Source organism: Amphibalanus amphitrite, unplaced genomic scaffold (genome assembly GCF_019059575.1).
Source record: "Amphibalanus amphitrite isolate SeventyFive unplaced genomic scaffold, NRLGWU_Aamphi_draft 000653F_arrow, whole genome shotgun sequence".
Classification (NCBI taxonomy): Eukaryota; Metazoa; Arthropoda; class Thecostraca; order Balanomorpha; family Balanidae; genus Amphibalanus; species Amphibalanus amphitrite.
In genome coordinates this window covers 11,754-29,476 of record NW_024882147.1, presented here as the reverse complement: position 1 = coordinate 29,476, position 17,723 = coordinate 11,754, and the positions used below count along the sequence as shown (strand labels likewise).

General features: G+C 52.8%; 1 protein-coding gene across 1 annotated transcript in view; it reads left to right on the top strand.

Moving 5' to 3' along the window:
* Window positions 1-17,277, top strand: part of LOC122364041 (membralin-like) — a 57,854-nt gene extending 40,577 nt beyond the window's left edge. Inside the window, exons 10-14 of the mRNA XM_043334064.1 lie at window positions 129-186; window positions 4,917-5,000; window positions 13,494-13,626; window positions 16,641-16,740; window positions 17,272-17,277. Coding sequence (XP_043189999.1) covers window positions 129-186; window positions 4,917-5,000; window positions 13,494-13,626; window positions 16,641-16,740; window positions 17,272-17,277 — 381 coding nt within the window. The remainder of the gene's footprint in view (window positions 1-128; window positions 187-4,916; window positions 5,001-13,493; window positions 13,627-16,640; window positions 16,741-17,271) is intronic.
* The last annotated feature ends 446 nt before the right edge of the window (window positions 17,278-17,723 follow it).

Below are 17,723 nucleotides of genomic sequence, written 5' to 3'. Positions count from 1 at the left end.
ACCGCTTTATGAACTCATTGTGTGCTCCAAGGAAGATCCAAGGAGTTATTGTTTGAACTTTTAAACATCGTAGAATAACACTGACTTATCGTCATTTTAACTCTGTGACTTTATTTCTTTCTTTGCAGACGCTGACGGTCTCCATGCTTCTTCGTTATTCTCACCAGCAAATATTTCTCTTCATTGGTGAGTACAGCCATGCCGTGAGCGATAACTGGGAGAGGAGCTTCTGGTCTCCGGTTTACGAAATGATAAGATGTATATTTGGGTATGTGGACAGTGGCAGCATTGTCCCTCCCCCTTCCTCCCCCCTCTCCCCCGCATCCTGGGACACCCTCTGTCTCCAATCTCGTAAGATTCTTTTGACCTGTCCTGGCAAACATTCGTATTTCATACGTTGCCTGCCCCTGCCCCTGTGCCCCTGCCCCTGTACCTGGACGCAGACGTCGCGCACGACAGGTGCTTAGTGCAATATGCCGACGATGTACAGATGGCGGTGTTTGGGAGTCCCCGAGATAGTGGCGCGATGGTCCGCAACTTAGAGTTAGATCTGGCAGCTTTATCACTTTGGTTTCGGAAAAATGGACTTAAGGTGAATGCGAACAAAACCCAGCTCATTGTCATGGGCACTGGACCGAACCTCCGTGCGATGCCCGAGATGCAGGTGGAGTTCATGGGCGCCACTATTACGGAATCGAGCACGGTCAAAAACCTAGGCGTGATTTTCGACCGGAGTATGACGTTCTCGGCGCATGTCAGCGATGTGGTGCGGCGCTGTACTGGCTTACTCAGTGGACTGAGCCACAGCAGACACGCCCTCCCCCAAAACACGCTCATCACCATTGTACAGTCGCTCGTGCTATCCGCCATACGATACTGTATCAGTGTGTACGGTGTATGCGGCATCACCCAGACAGCTCGACTGCAGAAGCTGCTGAACTTTGGCGCACGTGTCATCTCGGGACGTCGGAAATACGACCATATTAGTGACGTACTGAGGGACCTGAGGTGGATGTCAGCCGCCAACATGTACAGGTACCACTCGATGACCCTGTTGAAGCAGATGCTGTCCACCGGCCAGCCAGAGCAACTGCACGGCAGTCTGGTGACACGCGGTGATGTTCACCACCGTGACACCAGGCAGGCCGGCCAGCTCCACAGGCCCGCGATACGCTCTGAGTCTGGCCGCCGGCGGTTTCTGTTCGCCGCCGTCGCGGAGTATAATACCCTGCCGCAATGTCTCCGAGATATGGGACCGCGGCAGTTTAGAGCAAACCTCCGAGATCACCTGATAACAAACCAGTATAGCAGCGGTTAGCTGGCTGTCGGACGCAGACTGAATGGAATGTTATGTGCGTGCGTGTGTTTTTATCATCTCTCTCGTCATTATGACATGTCAATCATAATAGCCATGAGTCCATGGAACGATTGCGCAATGTGAATACATACATACATACGTAGATCTGAAATCTGTCTTCGGACAATTCCATGTGTCTTAGACAACTGAAAGAGACAAAAAAAAAAGACGAGAGACAGCTTCTGCTGTATTGAGTGCTGTTCGACTGTTCGCTACTGTCTGCCGCCGAGTGTCAGACTATCTCGATGGTTCGGTCGCCGCTCCGTTCTCGAACCACCTCTGGTGCACTCAGACCCCGCCTTCTTCACGCTCTGCTGGATGAGTTCCGATGCACCTGTCATCGGAAGCGATGAACTGTCATCTGACTGACGCTTGTCACTGAAACCAGAGAGCTGTCATATGACTGTGACACTCGGTCACGGGAGGTAAAACTGGTGTCAACTGGATGACTGATGCCGTAGAACTGCCATCTGACTGTCACCGGAACCGGGTAGTGTCATCTAACCGTGTCACCGGAACCGGGTAACTGTCATCTAACTGTGTCACCGGAACCGTCCAAGTGTCACCGGACGCTCAGCGCCACCGGACACGCTCCGTCTACCGGAGTCGCTCAATATGGGCGGCGGTATGGCCGCGGGCCAGAGTCGAGGGCCGCCTCTTGGCCCGGTATTACGGCCGACTGCAGTGAAAGCCGAGCCGGCCGCCGGCCCGGCCCGCCCGTGGCAGCTCTAATTGCAACCGGAGCCGCCGCCGCCGGACTCCGCCCGCCCCGCCGCCGCCGCCGCCGCCGCCCGGGGACCGCCCTGCCGCCAGCCTGTTAGCGATGCCGTATTAAATTTATGGCCTTATTTGGGGCCGAGCGGCGGCGCTGCCGGCTGCCCTGGAGAGTCGGCGGCCGGTCACTCGGGCTGGCTCTCCGGTTCCGGTGGTCACTGGAATGGTGGGCGGTGTTCCGCTGCTCGTGCCGTGAGGGGCTGAGGCACCGCCGGGCTGCGTGAACCGTGCTGGAGCGAGCCGAGCTGAAGCGAGCATCCTGGTGGCCTGTCCTGGAGCGCGCAGACTCAATTCTCCGGCGTCTGGTATTGAGTTACCCGTACGCACGTATGCAGTGCTTGGATGGCTCAGTCCTTTGTCATGTCTCTATTATGGTCGAGCGGTTTTCCAAGAAGACTCCTGTCGGAAATTGGCACGGTGTCCCTTTCACGGTTCTGCCGAGAACGTTATTGCTGTAGGCAATGTGATATGCCTGGTGACACCTACATCCCGCTGACAATGTAGTATGAGTCAGTCGGGACGGAGTCGCTCGCTGACGGTTCTATGTAGCCTCGCGCACGCTTCTGAGGCTGTAAGCGATCGATCTCAAGCGTAGTTTTCTTATAACGGAGTTATTGTTAGCTGGCTGAGACTGAACCAACTTGGCTTGTTTTTAACTTACTCACTTTACCATAGCTTGTTTATTGTTTTTGTTGGGATCTTTTATTCCACTTCGAGGGGTACATCCGCTGCAAACAACAGTTTTCTGTGCCTAAGAAACACACATCGGAAATTCAACAAGTGAACGAAAATGTGATAAAAACATACCGTAAAGTGGGGCTATTTGAGACAGTGGGGCTATTTGAGACAGTAAAGTAGTGGTTTAGTAAAATCGCTGTAAAATGAAAACCGTTCGATATTTTTTCGTCATTTTTGCTTAGGCTGATGTGGAATTGAACAGTGAATGACCTGAATAACCTTTTTGAAAAATTTCGAAAAGTTTCGAAAGAAATTTGGTCTAAAATACGAAATACAGAAAAACGCACAATTTAAGTTGCTCGAAAAGGACCCCTACCTGCCGCTTAACATAGTTGAAATTTTAACAGCTTCGGCACTGCATCTATCGCTACTACCGTTTTACTTAAAGGCTAAGCATATTTTTCATGAAAATATTATACATTGTTAACGTTACTGCCGATTGCGTAACCCATTGTCTCAGAATCCCGATGATGCCCACCTGGTCAAACCTCAACCGATATGCCAAATAGCTACTGATAATGGTGATGCGAATGCACCCGAGAAGACTTACCACGATCTACTTGAAGTGCATCGAACGTTCGACATGAGTAGCACCGATGAATTGGTCGTGGTCATAAACGTGCAGTGGGTTCATGGTATTTAGCAGGAAGCAATATTTACATGTTCGTAGTGTAACATAATGACCCTTTAGCTGGTGACCAAACTAGTTATTCTGATGAATATGTGCTTAAAATGTGCTTCATCAGTCACTTACTTAGTCGACAATAACACATGTCTACCTTGGTTGACCAAAAAACACCATTGAAGATTACTTAACACATGGACGTACTGTTAGGTGAGCCTATGCAAGTAGGCTTGATGTGGTAGGGTTACCGGCCAATTGATACAGCATGCAGCGATCGAGGAAAATCGTCATAAAATCAAAACCGCTTAACATTTTTCTGTTATTTCTTCGCATGAAGATGTGCAATGGAACAAGGAATCATGCAGACTATTCACTTAAATGTTTTGGGAAACCTTTTAGCTCGTTTGATTCATTACGGTGTGCTTCATTAGGTAGCGAGCCTGTCTCAAATAGCCCCACCGACTTTCAGTATGTCTGTTTTCACGCCACCAGGGCTATATACAAAAACTTTCTTTCAAAATTTTACTGTTGTTGTCTTTAGAATAGTCCTTGATGATCATTCTGCAAATTGGAAAGTTTAGGGTCACATCATATTATGACAGCCTTAGCATATAGTGATGCAATTTTATAACCTACCGAAATGAAGCATCCTACGAAAAAGGAAAAGATTGAATATAAAGGAAATGTAACTGTCTTTGCAAAAGCAATTTTTGCCAGAATGATCAAAATTTAATTTCCAATCACATGGCATTTAAAAAATTATCTCTAGCGTGACCGATTTTCTTCAATTTCTTCGTAACTAAAACTGTCTCAAATAGCCCCACCCTATGGGGCTATTTGAGACAGGCTTTAACTAAAAAAATATCCTTAATCATTTTTACTAGCTGAACCAAAATGCACCTATATGAAAGAGCTTACGGAGAACTACATTTTTGCAATTTACATGCTATAAGAAATATGAACCGTCTTAAAGGGAGAGGCCAAAAACTGTAAAAATCCGTTTCAAATAGCCCCACTTTACGGTATTTAACATAAATGCATCCTACGACAGCACAATACCACACTTACACGTCGTTTCTGTCGCCGAGCTGCTGTTTTTCAGTTCGGGCTGGCGATGAGAAGACGACTCGCACCGATTGTCCTCGCGATGATTTTGTTTCCTGTGCCTATAATACATATCCGAAGTGATTTTATGCCTTTTTCACTCTTTTTAATGTTTCGAGCACATGGATTCGCACATGAAATATTTTACTGACCCAGATGCTCTGTGCCGGTGCGTGACCGATGTGCACTGGCCAACATGTACTGACACGCTATCCTGTCCCCGGGTTCGTACGTTCTACAGAGTGCCCGATACCGTGTATTCTGATTGCTTATAACTGAGTACTAACTTGATGAACCTCCCCCCTTTGTTCGTTCCAGTGGACCTGCTGCAGATGTTGGAGGCCAACACGATCGCCCACTTCCCGGCGGCCCCGCTGCTGACCGTTATTCTGGCGCTGGTTGGTGAGTATCTACCACTAATTCATACACACTGCAGGCTGGGGTCGGTACTGTTTGCTGTATGGTGTACAAACTACACAGTCAGTGCTGACCGTTATTCTGGCGCTGGTTGGTGAGTATCTACCACTAATTCATACACACTGCAGGCTGGGGTCGGTACTGTTTGCTGTATGGTGTACAAACTACACAGTCAGTGCTGACCGTTATTCTGGCGCTGGTCGGTGAGTATCAACCACTTGCTCATACACACGGCAGACGGGGAAGGACAGCCCTATATGACGTCCGCTACACGGGCTATGTGGATGACAGTGTGGGTCGGGATTTTCCCCGCCCTGTACACACTGCAAAGTCTACTGACCGGGTCATCCCCAGGCCATGCAGTGTAGATTCACGTGTGTACTACAGGTACTGGGCTGGTCTTGCCATCTATTCAACCACCAAGCCAACTACCTACCGATTTCGCGGGATGCGCTTTAGTGCGCTAGCGGCTAGTGTACACAGTCACGCTCGTTCAATATGACGATCATCAACGCCGTCCAACTAAAAAACTACGCCCACTTAGGGAATAGGCGGCTGTCATCTATGACCCAGCCGGCTGTTTGAATGCATAGTTAATATTCTCGCGATTGACCATTCAAACTGTTCACCTCAGTCGTCTCGGTTGGTCACACGGCCGGCGCTGTTGGTGTTTGTCTCCGGTCGCCGCCCGGCCCGTGTCAGCTCGGTAATCGATCAGGCTCGCGCCGTGTTTGCTCGCGCCGATCGGGCGGCCGGCGCCCGCTGAAGATTGTGCCCGAGTTACGAGGTTTGCCCTGTCGCCGGTGCTGTCATGGGTGTTAGTGAGCGGCCATCTGTTGCGTTAGTGGGGTGGGATGGTCGGCCCCGCGGCAGGGATGGGGATATGGAGGGGCTGGGGATATCCGGGCACCGGGTGTGCTGATGCCAATGCAACACCCATGCGACTTGCTTTGCAACAGTCAACGGGAAAATAATGAGTAATTGATCAGTGAACACACTTTTTATCAGTTCGGCTCGGTCCAGAGACAAGCTTTTGTTATTGTTTATGAGTGCTTTTGAGCAGAACTTTGTCGTTTATAGTGATTTGGCCAATCTGACTATCGTCATTCTGGTCGGCCACGCCCTCTAAGGACCATGTCTGGAACGCAGCGCACGCCCCGTCCTGCACGCTTCTTGTCTTTCTGAGACCGGCGGTAGGCTGCAGCGTTTTCCCCGACTGTTCCTGCTGCTGGTCACTCGGAGAGCTGGCAGCTAGGGCACAGTCTCCGTCCACTGTCCCATTGCTGGCCGTTCCGATGACCGGTCTGCTGGTGAGTCGCAGTCCCCTTACCCGCCTGTTGCTCGCCGCTCCGCCGTCTCTCCGCCGTGCTCGCGCCGTTCGGGTCGCACCGATGGCCGTCTGACTATTTAACACGGCCAGCCGATGGCGGGCGGGACGGCTCGTTTTACTGATTCAGTCTCGGTGGCAGTGCCGACGGCCGGCAGTGCTGCCTGCGCTCGTTTCGGGCCGATAATGGCTAAAAGGCGGCCGCCGACCGGCGACTACGTTAATAGGTAATGAGTGGACGCTGCTCTCGCCGGGCGTGCCAGACCTCCCGTGACGTTCTGGGGATAGGACTGCGGCGGGCTAATGGTGGTACTGGTGCTGGATAGTGCCGGGGCATGGTGGCACTGGCGGTGGGGTACATTCTGGTACTGGTACTGCAGACTGCAGACCGCAGTGTGGCCGACATACTGGGGAAGTGGCTCTGAGCATTCCCATGGTGGCACACAATGTTTCTTATATTTATACGCCAAAACATCCTGGTGCTAAAGGACCTGCGAGGATTGTACTGGTATTGCCCGCTGTTCTGGCTGCAACTCGGACAGAATGTGAGCGGTGCTGTTTTCAGTGGCCACGAAGCTGAAGACCGCGTGATTCCTTGACAGGCTCACAGGCTGGGGATCAGCCGGTTCCGTGAAACTACAGCTGTGACTTGGTCATTTCGGGTATGAAGGACCATGAAGGACTGCACCACAACCGCGTCCGTTAGGACCCGAGCCATACCGTGACACTGCCGAGGGGACCATCACATCCGCCGCTTCCCGGGAAGTCCGAGCCTGCGCACCGCAGTTGGTCAATGGTCAGGTCACGTTGCAGAACGAGTGCTCCTTCCCCGGGGCTGCTGCTCTTGGAACCGCCCAGTCCTGGGGCTTTTCTGCAGATTGAGGATTTTTCTACTTTGCTGGTGTCCAAGTTCGGCGTGGGAATCACCGTGTTTGAAAGATAAGCTCATTTTGATAGTTCTATTGCTGTTTTAGCCTACTGATTACTTATTCTCGATAAAGCCAGACCGCAAAGAGAGCTACTTTTGTCGAATAATACTAATGATATGCAAATGTAAACATAGCGTTTCCTCTCTTCCTGGCCCAGAAGGCTTCTATCAAATGAGCCGTCGATTCTGGCCGTGTAATGGATGCGTTCTCTAAGTTCGTTGTTGACGCAATTCTTCAGATTTAGTGAGCTACCTTAGGTGCCACCATCCTTTAGGCTAGTTAGTGGCTGCTAGGTGATCTAAAATCTATTTGCGGAATATTTCCGTTGAAAAGTGGAAATATCCTTGTAATTTCCATCCATCACCTAGCTACAATAATGACGTATAAAAATACTTACAGTGTTTCGAATGGTGGTGGTGAGGTGTAGTATATCATATATAGAAGACGTTCGACGTAACTTACACGGGGAAGGGACATGATTTTTACCGTGCTAATAGTAATCAATATGCAGCTAATCGTTGCATCCAATGCAATAGGAGACCTTATTACGAATCACTGTGTAGAGGTCATTACATCACTATCGCACCAAGCTCAATCCCCCCCCCCCATGCCCTTCGAGTATCCCGCCCCTTTTATTCCGGCATGGTGTCCCTCCAACATGCTCCGTCCAGTATCACATCCAGTGTTCCGCCCGTACATTCCATCCGCTGTCCCGCCCTGTTTCGCTCAGTAGGCCGTACCGCGGTTTTCAGCGGTGCGCCGCTCCCTGGTCCGGCCCTGGCGCTCAGCCAGCAGTGACGCCGCGCCGGCCGCTGTCGGTCAGCCAATTCGATTAGGGGCTTATCTGGGCGTCCCAAACACGGCGTGTGGCCGCCGGCGCCGGCCCGCCGCCAGCCGTCCCGGGAGGAGGCGCCGCCCCCGCCCCTGCCGGCCACGTGACACCCCGGCACGGTGAACTCGGCCTGATGGCACGGGGTGACCTCGGATTGACATTCGGTGAACTGAGTGTCATGTCATGGGGTGACCTCGGGCTGATATTTGGTAAACTCGGTCTCATGTCACGGGGTGACCTCGGTCGACTTCCGGTGACCTCCGCCTATACCCGGTCATAGGGATTGAACAGCGAGAAGTGCGCCTCATTGCAGAGATAGCGATCTAAGCGTGCTTCATGCTTGTATCAGCAGCTTGGCTTCCAGTTTATCTAGAAATGTGTTCATTCTTGCAACTTGAACTCCAGTTAGCACGTCATACGCGTTCGGTCATCAATTGACTGATCGATTTCGTTATTCGGTATCCCCACGGTGCGCACCAGTGTTTCCCCTTCTATCTCACCCTACGCCCGGTGATGCTGCGGGCTCTCCGGAGGGCGAGGCCCGGTCCGCCAACCCGCTGTACGGATTGAAACTGTCGTTTGTTCGATAGAATTTGTTTTTTGATGATTCACCTAAGATCTTGGAGTTATTGAGTTGCGAGAGTGATTCGCCCCTTCTCTTTGATTGCCTTTTTGACGGAACATCATCTGTATTGTCACGATGTCTCCCTTTGCCCGAGTCTGATTCATATATTTCCGACTGCGTCTCTCGATGGGCAGCTGCACAGCTGTGAGTAACGTGTGCACGTCTGGCCTGCGATAGCGACACGGGGCGGGGCCGGTGCCGCGGAGCCGGGGCGCGGCAGGCGCCTTATCTGGACAGCTAGCGATCCTACACCGTGGCCGGCGACTGCCTGCGTCTGTATGTGCGGGTGGTGTCAGCCGCGCGGGGACTGCTCACCGAGAGGACTCAGATGTGACCTGTCCCCGTGGAGAGGTCTGCCTGTTGTATAAGGAGGTCTGCTTGTTTTGTAGGGATGGAGAGACCCAGGCTGGAGCTTGAGGTGTCTGAGGCAGGGGAAGGGTAGACGGCGCGGGTGACCTACCTGTCCAGCCCTCCGGTGCAGTGCGGAGTTCCAGAGCCCTGCGCCGTCTGCCTCTCGTGCTGAGACAGATAGCGACCGGTGTCGGACGGCACCGAGGCACCGGTGGCGTGTGAACACGCCGCTGGCTGCTCGCAGTCTGTCACCGCTGCCGGACGCCACAGTTTACCGGCCACTGCGCCGCTCGAAATGGCGAGGAAGTACCGAGGAAGTCGCGGTAATGGAAGCTGACCTAAGGAAGGCAGCCACTTCCACACCCTTGTTATATAATCCAAGGCTAGAGGAAACCAGGCCGAGCTGTCGCTATTCGTATTTTACGAGGTGTGAAAAGCCCGAATCTGCTTCATGCAAAATATTATGACTGCAGCTTATTTTACGCTTTTCACTTGTATTCGCGAATTTAGGCATTATTTTCTCGTTGACCCTAATTACGTCTTTTCGGTGCAGCGCCAGTCGTCCCTGTGGTGTTAAAATTGCAGGGTCCAGCGCCAGTTTTAACCATGACAGCCGCCTCCAGCGGCGCCGGCCAACTTCGGACGAATTGTCACCGCGTCCTCAGACCTGTCAACGGTGACGTGACGGGTGTGACGGGTTGACGGGTGACGGAGTGACGGCTGACACTCGAGCCAGCGCCGCCGGTGGCCGTCCTCTCCCGACCGTTTGGGGCGGGTTCTGTTCGATAGGGTGGTGGGATCTGTTCAGGAGTTTCTCGATTGACGATGGATCCTTTGACTGTGTCTTTTCGATGGCTTGGGTCCTGCCAGGCGAGGCGGACGTCTGCTCTTTCTGTCCTGTGATACCTGATGATCTCTTTTGAATGTGGTTGATGGTAGATCATCACGGCAGTGAACCATTCTCACCGACTACATAATCTGTAAGCCTCTGAAGAAGGAATAACTTCGTGGGCGAGCGGATGGTCGGATGTGTCGAGTCAATCCATCAATAGCTATATCCTTCCACCAGTCAGTCCACCTGAGGCAGCCCTCGAGGCCAGCGGCCGGCCGTCCGATACTACCGTTTGAAGACCGTTCCGTCGTCACTATCTCGCTCGTCACTGTCAGTCTGTGACCGCTCCGATGAGAGGATGGACCTGCCGGCAGCGACCAACTTCCAGCCGATGAATGATTCATATAATATGATTAAGTGCCGAGGCCGACATCAGATTGCTGGCATGTTCATCAACTTAAAATGTGACCTGACAGCGTCTTCTTCATGGCGGCTGCTCAGTTTGAAATTTGCCAAGTTGTACTGCGGACAACTTCAGAGGACTCGAGTAAGTTGGCCGCGGAAATACAAGAGCTCGACATTTCGAACCCAGCTGCCCCAGTATATAGGTTTTCTGCGATGCATTATGTCAGTTTTTACCAGGAACGCCTATGTTTGTCGATTATAGGGGAGGAGTAGCTACTATTGCTCCGAAGGCCGCTCCACGATGCATTGCGTGTTCTGTGATTTTGGGATTTTTTAAAAACATAGTTTCCCCAGTAGGCAGTAATGTTGTGCCACCGTTTTCGTTTGTTTGCTTTTGAGTTCTAGCCAGAGGACGGCTCGAATACATGCACAAACAGTTACTGAGTCATTGGGCTCGGGCAATAATGCTTGTTGGCTGGCGGCTTCATTAAAGTTCGCTGGGTACTGAACTCCGGTGGTTTACTGTTTAAATTTACATCTGGCGGTTGACTGTTCAGAGGAGTAAGCTTTGAAGTTTTTATTACATATGTTTAAAGATTTTATTACGCCATTACATGGCGCACAATTTTTTCCGGTGGTGTTTGAACGGCCCGCTATTGAATGTGATTGTGCCGATGGCTCCTTGGTGTCCGTAGCGCTGTCATGTGAGCCGGTCGGGGTCAAAATGGCGTGAAAGTGTCCGGCTCGGCTCTGATCAGTTGAGCCCAGCTCACTGGTGTGTGAGAATCGACTCTCTGTTGGACCCGGGAAGATAGGATTGAATCGACACCGGCCGTCTGAAGGGGCCAACGGGAGCGGACTCGTGAAACGGGTCCATTCTCTTTTTATCAGTCACTGCCACTAGCTGTCCCAGCTTTTCTGTCTAGCCACGCTCCGAGTCGCTTGTTGGGGGGGGGGGAGGGGGGGGGGAGAATGCCCTGCAATGAGAGCTTGGTAAGGCGTGGCCTGCTCTACCCAAAGTCGGCACTGCAGTATGGTTTTTCCCACATCATTTTAGTTTTCGTGTCGCTACTGGTTGATGATTTTTACCAAACATGTATTACGACTCCTCCTGAAATGCTCAACTGAGCAGCAGTGTCTCAAGTGCTGGGGGTACACCGCGATCAGAATCAGAATATATTTCAAGTTGATCCAGGCAATATATTTAATGGAATAACCTTCTGTTCAAAATTCTAAAAAAAATTGCCAAAAGTTACCAAAAACACTTGAATATATTTCGGAGGCGTCCCTTCATCGGTTCAAGTGAAATTTTGAACAGAAGGTTATTCCATTAAATATATTACATATAATGCTGTTCACCAGAGTGCTTCGTCATTTGATTGATCCACCAGGCAAGTATACCCCGGCTTTTTATGGGCTTACGTCAGTTGTAGGATCGAAGGCATTCACGATCCATAGAACAGTACCCACTGGAAATCTCCCTTGTGCAGAATATTCCAGTCCTCTACTTACAGAATATTCCAGGCTCAGTGTCGGCCTGCGGAAGCGGTGAATCATGCTCCAGTTAGGGCCGGCGTGTTACACCTCTAGCATGGGAATGGCGTATTTTACCTCGGTATTATTCAATAAACGCTGTATCGTAGCTCAAGATGCGAGCCATCGACTACGACTAAGGAAACCTTGCGCCATGCTCGTCCCCAATACCGGACCCGTGTACCGTACCCCAGTGCGCTGTGGAGTCCATGTAGAACGGTCTATCGTACCCCGGTACTGGAGCGGTATGCCAGTGCGGGACTCTCGAGCACACCCCGGTACTGGAGCGGTATGCCAGTGCGGGCCTCTCGGGCACACCCCGGTACTGGAGCGGTATGCCAGAGTGGCGCGGCCGTTTCGCGCAGTAAGCGGCTCACCGGCCGGTAAGAGGATTGGCGCACCGGTTCCCTGAGCAGCGACCGGTCCGTCGGAGCCGGCAGAGAGCCCGCGCGCGGAAACGGATCGACCGCTCCTCCTCCCCCGCCGCCGGCCGAGTACGGTCCGCTCGGGGCCGAGCACGGTCCGTCACAGGCCGGGCGCTCAGTCCGGACTGCCGCGGTACAAAGCACCGGGGCCGAACCACCGCCGACCGGCCGAGCGAGCGAGCTGAGCGAGCTGAGCTGTCTGCTCACCGGCCCTCTTCACCGGCGGCCTGCATATTGAACGTAATATGTTTGAATTATCCGGCGGCGGAGGGCGGTGCTTCTTTCTGGGAACGGTGCGCCGGTGCGGCCGTCAGGAGGTGCCGGTCCGGGAACCGGGCCGGCCGGCCGGCGCCACGCTCCCACCACGTGAGCCGGTCCCGGCTGAACAGGTGTACTGCTTTCAAATGGACGCCTTCCCGTGACTCCGGCGGGGTAGCTCGTCAATAGGGAGGGGCTGAAATGTATCATGAACTCCCAGAAGCTTCGCGCAGTGATATGTCAAAGCGTCAGCCGACACAAAGGGGCACCTTGTGAAGGAGATCATTTGTCTCGGAAGAATGGCGTGGTGTCTGAACTAGGGCTCCGATTTAGCACCTCAAAATGCTCAAGCCTGATTCCTTTTGTCGGAGTCTGACATGCCAAGCTTGGAAGTGTAAATTTGACGAGGCTATGTGTAAATGTGACTTCGTGATAAGGCGCAGCTGGTCGTCCGGTTCCACACAGGAATTCATGCTCTTGTGACGTATTAACCCCGGCCTATTTTCTCAATATTTCTTGGTTACAGCCCTATGAAAATGAACACGTTTTCATTTCCAAGTGATCTACTCGATTTGATCGCAATCCATCTAGTCTTTTCGTCTAGTCTAGTGTAGTCCTTACCTCTAGTCAATTGTCTTTTACGATACGCTTGCGTTATTCATCCCTTCTTGCTCTTCTAACTAGCTTCGGGCTTTTATAGTCCTTTTATTTTGTCGGTTCTCTTGTGACACACTTGTTTTACTAGCATAACGTTGTGGGTGCAAAATGACCTTGTATGTATTCGGCACGCCCTAAAGCCCCAATAAGCAAACATACAAACAATGAACACGTTCCTTATTTCGCTGAAATTCCATTTAATGTCAAACTCATGCTCGCATTTCTAGGTGTGCTCAAGCTGCTCAAGGCGTGCGCATCTCCGGGTCCTACTATGAACCGCCATTAATGTTCCTGCTTATTCCAGGTATGGAGGCGGTGATGTCCGAGTTCTTCAACGACTCGACCACGGCATTCTACGTCATCCTGATGGTGTGGCTGGTGGACCAGTACGACGCCGTATGCTGTCACACAGCCATCAGCCGCAAACACTTCCTCAGGTGAGTCTGTCACACCGCCATCAGCCGCAAACACTTCCTCAGGTGAGTCTGCCATCAGCCGCAAACACTTCCTCAGGTGAGTCTGTCACACCGCCATCAGCCGCAAACACTTCCTTAGGTGAGTCCAACACTGCTGTCACACAGCCATTAGTCGCAAACACTTCCTCAGGAGAGTCTGTCATACTGCCATCAGTCGCAAACACTTCCTCAGGTGAGTCTGCCATCAGCCGCAAACACTTCCTCAGGTGAGTCTGTCACACCGCCATCAGCCGCAAACACTTCCTTAGGTGAGTCCAACACTGCTGTCACACTGCCATCAGCCGCAAACACTTTCTCAGGTGAGCCTGCCACACTGCCATCAGCCGCAAACACTTCCTCAGGTTAGTCGGACACTATATACTTACACCTGCGCCTAGGAAAGGTGCGGTCTCCACTGAGCTGCTGTACAAGTTTCAGGGAGGTTGTGGTCTCCACTGAGTTTCTGTATGGCTCTCGGGGAGGCGGTGGTCTCCGGTAAGAACTGTGTGGGCCTCGGGGTGGTCTCCACTGAGAAGTATGTATGTCGGTCTCAGCGGCGGGAGGTCGTACTGAGCATCCGTACGGCTCTCGGGGAGGCGGTGGTCTCCGCTGAGAACTATGTCGGTCTCAGCGGCGGGAGGCCGTACTGAGCAGCCGTACGGCTCTCTGGGAGGCGGTGGTCTCCACTGAGAACTGTATGGATCTCAGCGGCGGAGGCCATGGTCTCTGCTGAGAACTGTGTCGGCCTCAGTGGCGGGAGGCGGTGGTCTCTGCTGAGAAGTGTGCCTGTCGCAGTGGCGGGAGGCGGTGGTCTCAGCGACGGATGGCTGTGATCTCTGCTGATAACTGTATGGATCTCAGCAGCGGAGGCTGTTGTCTCTGCTGAGAACCGTGCTGGTCTCAGCGGCGGAGGCCGTGGTCTCAGCGGCGGCAGGCGTTGGTCTCCACTGAGAGCTATGTCGGTCTCAGCGGCGGGAGGCCGTACTGAGCAGCCGTACGGCTCTCTGGGAGGCGGTGGTCTCCGCTGAGAACTATGTCGGTCTCAGCGGCGGGAGGCCGTACTGAGCAGCCGTTCGGCTCTCTGGGAGGCGGTGGTCTCCACTGAGAACTGTATGGATCTCAGCGGCGGAGGCCATGGTCTCTGCTGAGAACTGTGTCGGCCTCAGTGGCGGGAGGCGGTGGTCTCTGCTGAGAAGTATGCCTGTCGCAGTGGCGGGAGGCGGTGGTCTCAGCGACGGATGGCTGTGATCTCTGCTGATAACTGTATGGATCTCAGCAGCGGAGGCTGTTGTCTCTGCTGAGAACCGTGCCGGTCTCAGCGGCGGAGGCCGTGGTCTCAGCGGCGGAGGCCCGTACTGAGCAGCCGTACGGCTCTCTGGGAGGCGGTGGTCTGGTCGTCGGCACGTGTGACCGCGGGGGACGGGCGCGCCATTCCATTAGCCGGGCCGGGCCCGTCGGTCGTGCCCCGAACACGCCGCAGAAGCAATCACAAGAATTCGAAGCCCGGGTATTTTGTCGCCGGTGTTAGTGGAATTGGTCGCGGCAGCTCTGGCGCGGCCGTGGCGCCGTGTGGTTTGGATCGGTCGACCGCCAGGGAGGGAGACCCGACCGTCGGTCCCATGTCAGACTGACTGGTACGGTGGCAGTCTGTTGCCTCTGAGTACGTCTGAGAAGTCTGCCTGTGCACGGCCCGCCCGTTCCACTGGCAGTTAGCAGGCCCCGTAGTCTGTGATACACACAAAAACATCTGTAGATTATGCGCAATGCACATCCAGACAACAACGAAATACTATCACATTCATAATGCATATGTGGCTGATGCTTTATCGCGGTGTGTGCATTACGTAACGGCCGCTTAGATAAATAGCAGTAAAATGTACAGAGGTAAACCGATTGAAGGTTATGTAACAGCAATTCTTCATATTTTTGCTACTTATAGTGTATTGTGCGAAAGGTGGTCTATCAAGCCATCCTGCTTTATGACTATCAGTTGGATTTAACCATTCCTGTTTGTAGTTTTTGCTCGGATTGCGGAGTATAAAGCCAGCAGTGACTGTTCACTGGACCGCTGTAGGCAGTAGTGACAGGCTCCTTTTTCGGTGGGAGGTTGATTCGCCGGCGGTTCGCGACTCCGCCCGTGCCAGGGAGAACGCCGGGTGGGCGCTGTCAACGACTCTGGCGGCTGCCACAAACGTCCGCCTCAAAAGAACGCCGACATTTACGACAAAAAAAAATGAAGACTGGATTAAATCCACCCGACGGAACCTGACATGCCATGTGGGATTGTTGAGCATGTGTTCGCCGTTGGACCCCTGTGGTCTCTCTCTCTCTCTCTCTCTCTCTCTCTCTCTCTCTCTCTCTCTCTCTCTCTCTCTCTCTCTCTCTCTCTCTCTCTCTCTCTCTCTCTCTCTCTCTCTCTCTCTCTCTCTCTCTCTCTCTCTCTCTCTCTCCCTCTCTCCCTCTCTCCCTCTCCCCTCCCTCCTCTCACCCACCCACCGTGCCCACCCCAGCAGCCCGCTCAGTACCGCTCCGTCTCGACGGGCGCGTATTCAGATGCGGCCCGGTCGGGTCGGTAAGTATCGGCTGGCGCTCGACCTAACCGTCACCGCCGTCCCACGGGAAATCACCAGTCCTGGCGCTGCCTCGCTCAGACCCAGGTATCGGAGCTCCGTCCCGCCGCGTGTCCCGTGCCGAGCCAGCTCATGCGGTGAGACACCCGCCGTGAACGTGTGTGGATCATAAGTAATGGTCTGTCGTGGGTGCCGATCAACCGTGGTAGCTATAAGCGGCCGGCTGTTACGGCTGGTGGACCTGGTTTATCTCGGATGCTCTCGGAAGGCTTGATCTGCCTTTTTGTCGTATGCACAGGTATATGCCATTGGCGACCCTGTTCACATCGAGTCATCTCTTCTACGCTAGAGGAGGCACTGGATAGAGACGACGGAGTAGAGGCTCTACCCCATCTCTGACGCGACTCTCCCCCTCTCTGTCAACAGGTTCTTCTTCCTGTACCACTACTGCTTCTACGCGTACCACTACCGCTTCAACGGCCAGTACAGCAGTCTGGCGCTCATCACCTCATGGCTATTCATCCAGGTGAGGACCGCGACCCCTCGACCTCCGCCCCGGGCACCGTCCGCCGGCTCCTCCGCCGCGGTCAGCCGGTCGGAACGCTCTCTAATGGAGCGGCACGCAATCGGCGATTCATTTGTGCTGCCGCTGTGGCAGTGGCCGCGGTGTATATTGGCCCCAGTCGGCCGGCGGCACACCGGTGGGGAGCGTACTCCCCGGGGACGGGGGAGAGAGAGAGAGAGAGAGAGAGAGAGAGAGACCATTTATTCAATAACAAACAGATGAATATAACAAATAAAGTATGCAATTGGCGCAAAAGTGCTACGCACTTAAATCATGGCGCCGCTTGCTAAACGAGAAGTACTTAACGTATTTAGCAACAATAATAATGATGAAACACAATGGAACAAGAAGAATGGAATAAAAATATTTATGTTGCAAAACATGTCAAAGTGATCGTCGATCGACCGGACCGCCCAAGCCCGGTAACGCTCCACGACCCCGGCGGCACTGCAAGGCTGCCCCGCACCGCGCCCACTCGTCCGACCACGGTAGTGGTGAGGATTGGGACTTGGGATGTTGTATTTTATAAGCGATGGGTAAGGATGATGAAGGATTGGACAGCGGTGGCAACCACACGGCCCTCCTCACGACTCAGGTCTGTACCGTGGATAAGGATGTCGAGTTGTTTGGAGGAAGGGAGAGTGGAAAAGTCAGTGCGGATGACGGGCGACACGGTGTTGTAAAGAATGTTTCGCTGAGTATGATAAAGTGGACAGGAAAGTAGGAAATGTTTTGTGTTTTCAGAATTATAGCCGCAAGTGCAAGAGGGTGAATTAGCTTGTTGTATGGAGAAAAGATGAGCATTAAGTTTTGAAGTATTCAGTCGTAGTTTTGTGTGTAAAATGTTGCCTGTTTTTGTGCCTAGGAAATAATACAGAGGTGGACGGGGTTGTGTAATCAGTTCTTTTAGGTGTTTTTTAAAGGTAAAGTAGTTATTGTTTGTG